The following is a 10,533-nucleotide window of genomic DNA, read 5'->3' on the forward strand; positions in this document are numbered from 1 at the left end:
TGAAACAATCATGTCAAAAGTAGATTATGGTCCATTTGGAGCAATAATCTTTGCAAGGGTGTATACATAATAGTAGCTTTTCAAGCCCATGCCAGGACCCTAAGGAATGTGATCAAACACAATCTCATTATCAGCACAGGTTTGTAAGAACATTCTGTTGTATTCATTAAAAAAAGCAAGTTTGCAAAAAATCTACCATGGGATGAAATCCATTGTTTAAAATATATGCTTATGCAAAGCACTTTGGGTAAAATTCCCTCATCTCCCTAAGAGATGTGCTAGTCCAAAAGAAAACAAAGCCATGAGAGTCTCTATTTCCATTCAGTAAGTTCTGGGTCACAGCGGGGGGTGGGGGGAGAGAAAATGTTGCACTCAGTGGCCATTCTAGATCCCAGAATCTGCACATTTTCAGTTTACCCAATATTTCTCTGCACTTATTCTGAGCTGGCCTACAGGTTCTCCCCCACTCCATCCACCTGTGGATGGCTACTTCATCCATATCCTTCCCTGCTTTTGTACCATACCAACACAGGTACTATGAGAAGCTTGAACTTGAGCAATATTTCATTTTTATGTTCACTTCAAAACCCTCAATGCCATTGTACTGAAACATCCACTGACTCCAATGACCAGGTCTTGAACTTCTCACAAACCTACTAAATAGTTGCTTGCGTGCTAAATTAGCTTAAATTCAGAATGAAATCAGAGGAAAGTGCATGTAATAAAATATATTAGTCTTTAACATTTTTGAGGGTAAGGTAATCATCATAGACAAGGAACCTACAATTCCTCTCATTTAAATATATGTAAGATATCAGAAACTGTCCTAGTTTACAGTTTATAATATGAACAACAGGAAGATAAGAAACCGGCCATAAGACTTCTATGTAATATGTCTATCACTTATGGAATGACAGGGAAACATACCATTCTGGAAGTGTGTTTTACTTTGTATGTGTTTTACTTTGTATGCAGTTTTGAAAGCAGCATATCCCTAGTTTGTTTAATTAAGGTAGAGTTGCCACCTAGGTATTGCTGAAAAAGCTGAAGCAACTGGATGTTTAATTAACACTGAGTATTAATGAACAGTCTTGGCCTGCTCATCCTTTAGCATCAAGGCCCCTTTCAATGCTTTGTATCTCAAATTTGTAAAATAGGTTCTCTTGGGAAATCAGTCACTTTTCTATGAAAAAACTTATGGAACATAATGTGGGAGAGAGAAAGAGGGGTTCAGGGTACAGAGGTATCAAAATCAAAGGATTAAGTGGTGGGAGCAAGAAAAAAAGATAAAACACTGCTAACAAATCTCAGCAAAGCAGAGGAAATAAATCTAACTGTATAAATACATTTACAAGTTATTTTATTGAAGTCAGAGAAACATAGCTGAGGGACACAGAAGAGGATATTTTAATAAGGCTGACAGACAGGAGCTATGAAGGCATCTGATGTCAAATCAACGTCACTTATCTTGACAATGAACTAAAATCCATTAAAACAAACAGCTGCTATCCTTGCCTAAAACCTGCACTTCTTTTACTGTCAAATAAAGAGCTACAAAATAAAAGAGGGCCTTTGAACAAAGTCAGAGAGAAAAAGTCCACCTCTTTCTGCCATACACATGCATTGGCAAACACTGCAAAGAAACTAAAAGAAATGGCAGAAAGACAGAAAAGAACAGACACACTAAAATCATGCTCAATTTTTAACTAAAAAATGTAAAAAGAACAATTTAAATCTTTTTATGCTCAACTACATATACTGAAAATTCTGCAGATAATAATACAGCAAAATGAGACAATATTTCTGTAGTTATTGTTCATAAGCTTATGACAATGGCATCCTGACTTTTTGAACTTGACCCTCCCTTTTGCATTTACTCTAATTCCCTGATTCACACGCTCATTCCCCATCCAACACTGGCTCTTGTGTTTTGAAATAAGAATATACTACTACGACAACTATAGAGATCCTTTACATGTAATTTTAGGAAAATGTGCATGGTTTGTGGACAGGAACTATGCCGAATACCCAATTAGATGTGAACATCTCTGATTCACCCTTAAAACCAAATAAAGGGAAATTTTGTTACAATAAAACAGCAGCTTTTCTTGAGCTCCCTTCTTTAATTAGATCCAATTGCTGGGGTAGTGGAAGAACAGTCAATAAACCCAGTGTAGATCAGTGAGGGGCTTCTGCCAATAAACATTCAGCCCACCTCAGTAATGGGGGTAGGGGGTCATGGGGGGAAAGGCTCCACTTGATCTAACTCTTCTGGGACAGCACTTCTTCTCCTCCAAGTGTCCCAATGAGGCATACCACCTCACAGTTTGAGAACCTAGGATGCAATCCACCCTAGAAAAGAGGAAGTCAAGCAATTATTTATTCACAAGAATTTGTGAATAAATAATTGCCTAGTTTTTTTCATATACCAAAGAATGTGTGCAATATACGTTTAAAAACACACACACAATAGCAAGTGCAGACAAAATGTGCATACCAAATTGTTCAGGAATATGGAAATTGGTCAAATCTGAAGGAAGAAAATAAACCCCATCTACTTTTCCTATTTGTGCAAAATAAATATAATACAAAATCAAAAGGCTTTTTACTAGTACATTTTTTTTTGCCTGCTATACAACTAGCATAAATGCCCTTATTTGCATTATTTTTCCTTATTTGCAGAACTATAGCTGCTTGTGAAAGGTGAATACTAAGCAGGGATGCACAAGTTATCTCCTACCTCACCCTAGCAAAGTCTGACAGCAGATTTGTAACAGAACACTAGCCTTGTACTAAAACCAACACCAATCTATGTGCTTTATTGCTTTAACATCTAGTTTATTCCCAGGAAATTGGACTGTGGGCAATTAAGATTTATAAGCTAAATGGTTTCAAAATTATATCTCAGGGAAAGTCAAATCTAAATTAGATCAGCTCAGGCTTTTAGGCTCCCAGCTATTTGCCTCTTGAGCAAGTGCATTGCTATACAGAGACCATCTCTTCTTACACATCCTTTACTCAAGAAGAGGAACTCATAGGTTCGTATGAAGAACCTATTTGCCTATTACTGTAATAGGAAGCTTTTTTCCCAATACACAGAAATGGATGAAATATTTTGGTATGGCTGAAAGAATCGCTGAAGAGATCCCAAAAAGGAGTCTGGTGGTGTTGAAAACATCTCCTGCCCACCCCAGAGATAAGCAACGTAGTCTTCCTCTGATCTATTAGCTACCATGGAGTGTCACAGTCTCTGTACACATATTAGCTGCTCTCCCTCCTAGGATGGGCAAACCCATGTTTTGTGGCTATATGTCATATCACAGAACAGAATAAGAACGGTGTTTTTTTTTAAAGGCAGGTGAAAATAGTCTTGTCTGAATTCTTATTTTATACTTAAATGGTTTGGGGGTTTTTAAAGGACAGGCACCCAGAGCAAGCTTATTATGATGTATATGTTTGAGGGTTGGGTTTTTTAGCACAACAAATGGGTCCCACTGGCAATTTGCTTGTGTACTTAGCATGTAAGCGCAGGCATTATTAAGAAAAAAGAAGAAACGAAACGTTCGCTTAATTTATGTACTCTATAAGTATGAAGGGGTTTTGTTTTTTCAAAGGGTGGCTTAGTTATAGACATATGGCGCATGGCAAAATTGAAGCGATAGATAGATAGATAGATAGATCTCGCTGCCTTCCTCCCTCCCCGTTCAGTCCTGCCGCCCACCGATGCCTCTGGCCCAGCCCAGAAGCTGCTGTTCACTCACATGTCCGTGACTTTCTCCCGCTCACTTCTCCCGCGGAGCACAGGGAAGGACACGAGGCTAGCCGTGGTTTCGCTGCACCAGATCCGCTCGGGGCTGCACGTGCAGGCGGTGGGGCAAGCTGAGGCGAGCAGCCCCCGCCAGGCGCCCAGCACCAGCCAGCACAAGCTCCAGAAGCGGGTGGCGGTTGTCTTCGGCTGGGGGTCGCCCTGCAGCTGCAGCCACCACCACGTCCTTGGCCAGGCCCCCATGCTGCTGCTGCTGCTGCTGCTGGCGATGCTGCGCGCTCCCTCCTCGCCCGCTGGCTCCCTTGCCCTCCTTCCTTCCCGCCAAGTGCAATCAATCCAGCGCAAGTGGCGACGAGTCAGTCACTCGGGCATCCTCTTCTCTCCCGCGGCGGCTGCCTCCTTCTTGCCTCACCGCGAAGCTGCGGCGGCGGCGGCGTCTTGGCCTCGGCGTCAGCCGGTGTAAACCCTCCTGGCGCAGCCGGTGCCAAAGAGATGCAGAAGGACCTTCCCGGGAGGCTGCCCAAGAAAGAGAGCGAGAAACACCCTGTGAGGGCTAGGAGGACTCGCCCTCACCTTCCCTCACACGCTCCCAACCCAGTTCTCGCCCTGCAACCAGGGGGCGCCGCGCCAGGGCCGGCGCGGTGGTGACTGCCCCTCCTGGCCGCCGCCGCTGCCAGGACGGATAACGGGGCCGCGTTTTCTCCTCAGCCAGGTGGCAGCCGCCGCTCCTGCCTAAGGCTGCTGCTGCTGCTGCTGCTGAACAACCTGACTTGGTAGGGCGGCTGCCGCTTCAGCTCCTCAGCCCCGCTTCTCCTCCTGCCCCGCTTCTGTTTACCACTGCCGAAGCGAGGGAGGGAGGGAAGGCCGAGGTCAGGGAGAGAGGGAAGGGTGGCTCCTCACAGCCGCCCCATCGCCCTTCGCTGGCTGGCTCACACGTACGCGGCCACGCTGTCTTCTCCTCCTCCTCCTCCTCCTTCTCTTCCACTGGCTGCTGATAATAAAGCGACCCGAGCTCCTGCTTCAGCCCAAACCCAGGGGCTGCCACCGGCAAAGTGACGTGGGGCTGACGCAAGGAGGGGTAGAAACTCCTCACCACCACCACCACCCCTCACAAAAAAAACAACAACAAGAGGAGGGGAGGGAGGTGTGGGCTGCTAGAATGAGATACCAATAGTCACGCAGGAATCTGTACACAAACAGACACACACACACACACACACCTCAGGACCAGCCAGAGCGCGTCGCCATCAGCCAAATACCTTGGAGCCTCGTTTTCTAACCTTCCCAGCCTCTCCTCCTATCAGAGTAGTGTGGTGCTAGCCTAATTCTCGACATCATCTTTTCCCTCCTGCCCCCCCCCCCCGCACCTCCCCAAAAGGCGCAAAGACGTGATCTGAATGGAAATACCGTGGCTGGTTTGAAATGGTTTTCCAAGAACGGCGTTAGAAACGCGGCTTTCTGCACCTCTCTTCCTCAGTCCAAGCAGAGAGACAGTGGAGTCAGCGAGAGCTATCCTTTTAGGCTCTCTCGCTCATTCTCTCCCAGCCCCCTGCAGTAACTTTAGCCATTGCAGCAGGTCCCTGGTGCAGCGGACTGTCATTCCCATGTTAAAACGAGAAGGATTTGCAAAACAGAATAAGTGTCATTGACTCAGCACGTAGGTTTTGGAGAGCTAAAGCCCTGGTAAGCAAAACGAAACGAAACCTGGCTATAGGTTTCTGCAGCCTTCCTCATCTAAATATGCACCTCCTGACATACGTGCGCATGTAATACACACACGTATGGAGATGGCCCGAGAGGGAGGACGAAAGCTTTTGCTATTGAGAACAGTGATGATCTATCATTGCATAATACAACGTAAAATCGTTTTAGTACTCGAGTATGTATGATAAATGAGTGGCATTAAAACGCCTTGTCGGGAAATTTGTCTTTTCATTACCGACTGCTCCATAGGTTGCTTCCACCCTCCCTCGCCTCCGCAGTCATTTAAAAAAGAGCAGGAAAATCCACCGCAGTGCCTTCAACCTTCGGCGATCTCTGGCGCCACGCCGTGACCGAAATCTGAACTACACACAGGAGTGAAAAATACTGCGTAGACACGGCTTCGTAGTCTGCCGCGCGCGTCCTCTTGTGCTTATTCTGTGTGGTGCTCTGCCGTGGGTAGTCCCACGGTATGAAGAGACACTGTATGTGTGTGAGAGCGAGCGCCATAATGTTTCATAATTCTGAGTACCCAGAATGTTGGGGGCAATATGCTAAATCATCGTAAACCGCGTAGAGAGCTCCGGCTATAGAGCGGTATATAAATGTAAGTGCTATTGCTATTGCTATTGCTATACGCATTTCAGAACCATAAACAGTTTCATATTCACGCATGACCGTTGTGAAATCGTTCACAACCTGGTTGTGAGGAAACCCCAATGCACACTCAGGAGCAACTACCTCACCATGTCGCCCATCGTATATTGGAAAACCACGTCAGCGCTTCAGTAGAAGACAAAATGTTACGATTTCAGAGGTTTAGCCAGTCAGATGATTTTCAAACAACTAACGAAAATTCCCACTGAGGATAATATAATAACGTCTTGTGGAAAGAGAGAAGCCCTTCTTTTGAAGCCACGTCCTTTCTCAGAGAGAGCAAGCGCTCACAACACATATGCTTTTAGCCTGGATTATTAGCTACCGCCTTATCTGTAGGAAGTGTCCTTTAAGAGAGTGTATATCCCACTTAATAATTTTCCTAGTGTAGATGTATTCAGAGATGTTTCCAGTGCAGCGATTTCTCCATAGGGGAATACTCTCAGGACACTTCACATAAAGGCTACATCACAAAGGCTCCCCTTTTGAGAGGCTAAAAGGGTGCTGTTCTGGGGACAAAAAAGATGATCCAGCCCCCAGTATAGCACTTGTCTGCTCCAATTTCCCTCTAATTATCAATTAAAAGGGGGGTTGTGAACCTGGGCCCTAGATCTTTTAAGTACCAAGCAAATGCCCCTGCTGGAGACCCACCATGGGAACTCTTGCACCAGAGCTTGTGTTACCAATGTAGTGTGTACAGGGCCTATTATAGGAGGGTGCAGGGAGTACATTGTACCCGGGCCTGGGGTCCAAAAGGGGCCCCCGGAGCCAAAGTATTAAGTGTAACCTATATTACACATTATTACAACAGTTCATAGCTTATCTATAGAACATTTGTGGCCTAATGATGATAACTATGATCGCCAGCTTGGCTAAGCCTATTCAAAGGATCAGGCATCACATATTGTACGGATAAGCCAATGATCTTATGCTACAAAAAAACTTAAGTAGGTCTGCTATGCTAAGTAGGTAAGCAAAAATACAAGGTACAAAAATACAAGATACAAGATACAAAAATACAAGATACAAAAATACAAGATACAAAAATACAAAAACAATGCTCAACAGCAATTTTTTCACATTGTGTTTGTCACACACTCAACTTATGTGGAAATGATGCTGTGGAATGCATACCTGAAGCAATAACCTTTTCTGGAACATATCAAACTGTGTACCACCTGTTCAGTTCCAGTCCTAAGCAGTGGGAATTACTACAAAACTGTATTGGTGGTTCTCTTCATGGTATGTCTGAAAAAAGATGGTCAGATCGTGTTGAATATGTAAAGCCTTTTGCAGCTCACTTGCCTGGCATTAAATTGGCACTGGAAGACCTCCTAGAACTAAATTTGATGGCCAAAACAAGAAATGAAGCCCATGGAGTTTTATTATATGTGACATCTTTTGCCTGTGTGTTAATGTCAGCTGTGTGGTACAAAATATTAACTGGCATAGATATTTGCAACAAGGTCATCCAAGCTAGAGATGCCACACTGGATGTTGAAGTAGCAAACATAGAAACGCTCCTCACAGATCTGACAAAACTTCGAAACAACTGGAAATGCATGTGGAATGAAGCCAAATTGGTTGCGTAAAACCTAAAGATAGAAATAAAACTCTCCTGTAAATGTGGTAGAGTTAGGTGCAAGAGGGCAAGGCTGCATGATGATAGCACACCTGATGCTAACTTGGAGGAAATGAATGACAGAGATGATACACCAGAAGAGGCCTACTTCAGAAAGTGTGTGTTTTACATTTTGGTAGACAATGTTATAGCAGGATTAACTGTCCACTTCAATGCTGTTAAGCAGTTGGCAGAAAAATTTGATTTCTTGTGGAAATATCTCACCATGTCTGAAAGTAAAAAGCTTTATCTTTATCAGAGCAATATCCTGCTGACCTTAACAGTGATGATTTTGGAAAAGAAATGCAACATTTACCCTCAGTACATAAAGCAAATTTTGTAAATGCACAGTTAAAGCCATTAGATCTGTTTAACTTGTTAACAGAATACAGACTTGGTGACCTTTTTCCAAATGTTTGTGTTAGCTTAAGAATACTATTAACAATTCCAGCAACAGTAGCTTCTGCAGTGCAGAGAGGTCATTTAGCAAACTCAAGCTGATTAAGAATTATTTAAGGTCTACAATGTCTTGTGGATTTGGCCCGGCTAAGTATTGAATCAAACATTGCCAGAACAATTAATTTTCACGTTATGATTCAAAATGTGTGCAGATGTGCTGTAATCATTTTCATTTATTGGTCAATGACCGAAATAAACTTATCTATCTATCTATCTATCTATCTATCTATCTATCTATCTATCTATCTTTCACCAAAAAGGCCAGGAAAGATCTTTTTAAAAAGTAAATACTAAGCATATCTACCTTTTTTTAACTTTTTACTAATAATTATGTCTTCTGATGATCTGATCTGCATTGCAATATAAAAGGATATTTCAATGTGAATTCTTTCTCCTTATCTGTATTGTAGCATAAACAAAGATGTTCAAATCAAATGTGCTTTCTTCTCTCTGATCCTCTTTTCTTTTCTTTTATTTATATTTATCAGGAAGAGAGTATAGAAGCATCAATTATCAATTCTTAATCAATATTAAGAAGCATCTCAAATACAGAAAATCAAGAGAGTGTTCCGTTCCACCCCTCTCTCATCTTCCATACCCTTTTTGGCCTCAGGCTACAGCTCATGGCATAAAACCGTAGTGGATAAAAACAGGCTAACTAATGGAGAAGGGAAGGGGGCCCAAAAGAAACTACCCCCTGATAAAATTCCTCTCAGAGGCCCTGAGTATGTAACTACATAATCTATTTTCAAATCTAAATCCACAGACCTAGCTGGATTCTTAATAATCTGGACACAGCCTAGAAAAGCTGTGCAAGTTCTGAGGTCACATGGCCATAATACTAATGATACTTCATCACCTCCAATTATATCACTTGATCACATGTGAAAGCTTGACTATCTGAAGAAGAAAAAAGCTCAAATTAGCTGTCAAAGTACCACTAATTGCATGGGCTGTCATCAGAAGAACACACAGCATTTTACAATTGGGAGAAGATTTCATTCATTTGCTCAGATTGTAAGCTGCCCTGAGCAGTAGTGCACTGGAGGGGTGGGGTGTAAATATTTCAAACAAACAAACAAACAAATTCAATCTTTATTGATACAGTCACAGACCAGCAAAGAAATAAACTTTGGGATTCTGGGACCTTTAAGCAGCTTGGGCAGGTAAAATACGTGCTTTTATCCAGGGTACAAAAGAGTCCCCCTATGCCTCACAAGAGTGCTTGCATCTTCCTGCTGTATAAACAGGGAATGTTCTGTAGATGAGATCACAGGTCGTATACATGAACAAGAAGTTTTTATTATGAATCTTCATGAACATCACAGATTTTTTGTTAATGAGTAATCTGTGAGACAGAGAGAAATGGGGATAGAATGGACTTGGGTTTTTTGTTTGTTTGCTGCAGACTATTGGAGTAATTAGTAGTACATACCATAAATCCTGGGGCAGTAATTAGTCACTTGTTCAGTAGGTGGCTCTTACAGAATCTGTTTTGGCTCTGCTAGATGTACGGAGGAAGAAGAGGAAAACATTCTGGGACCCTCATCTATTTGGCTCATTGGGTATTCTGCCTGCTCCCATCCTTCACATGGATGCAATCAAGCATTCTTTGTTCTCCTGTCCTACTAACCGCACACTACAGTATAGCTACTAGCACCCTGAAATAGTGCCAGTATTTTGTGGCTGAGCACACAAATGCTTTAGGTCAATTTCCACACACATATTATGCTCTCCACTCCTTCCCCTCAAATATTAATCCTGTACCCATGTAGTGCAGGTAAAAGGGAGGACGGTGTTTGGAACTCTGATAGAAGTGCCATGTTGCAAAGACAATTCTCTCAAAGTTCCCCACACTGCTCCCTTTCCTTCAGTTTTGTTCTAAGGGGCAGGCAAGGGTGGGGAACTTTTTTTTCCTCAGGAGAAAAAAATAACTAGACTGAAACCTTCTCTGTTGGGGCATTTCTTTTAAAAAAGAGTCATATGGATTGCATTTACCACTTTGGAAGGCTTCAAGAGTGTTTGTGCTGCAGAAGAGACAACAATCACCATTGGGGGAATGAATATATATATATATATATATATATATATATATATATATATAGTGAGGGGAAGGGAATATTTGACATGTTGTGGACTTTGGGAAGGATGGGAGAATATTATGTCCACTGTTATTATTTGTGATGGCATGGGCACTGTCCAATTGGTTCCCTTATCCATTACAAACATCATCTTTTACACACCAAATCTATCAGCAGTAGAGTAACAGACTGGCAAAGGAATCCATGTAACCACAAAATCTACTCCAGTATTAGTGGGTACAACTTTT

General features: G+C 42.6%; 1 protein-coding gene across 16 annotated transcripts in view; it reads right to left on the reverse strand.

The window, feature by feature from the left end:
- Nucleotides 1-5,721, reverse strand: part of NTRK2 (neurotrophic receptor tyrosine kinase 2) — a 270,371-nt gene extending 264,650 nt beyond the window's left edge. For 2 of the 16 annotated variants that reach the window (XM_053302948.1, XM_053302947.1), the window contains exon 1: nt 3,762-4,816. In XM_053302948.1, coding sequence (XP_053158923.1) covers nt 3,762-4,009 — 248 coding nt within the window. In that variant the 5' untranslated portion in view covers nt 4,010-4,816. Of the gene's footprint in view, nt 1-3,761; nt 4,848-4,986; nt 5,126-5,173; nt 5,311-5,705 lie in introns of those variants that run through there. The other 14 variants (XM_053302945.1, XM_053302946.1, XM_053302944.1 and 11 more) reach the window with 13 other exon arrangements.
- Nucleotides 5,722-10,533: the final 4,812 nt, after the last annotated feature.

This window comes from Hemicordylus capensis, chromosome 2 (genome assembly GCF_027244095.1).
Source record: "Hemicordylus capensis ecotype Gifberg chromosome 2, rHemCap1.1.pri, whole genome shotgun sequence".
NCBI lineage: Eukaryota > Metazoa > Chordata > Lepidosauria > Squamata > Cordylidae > Hemicordylus > Hemicordylus capensis.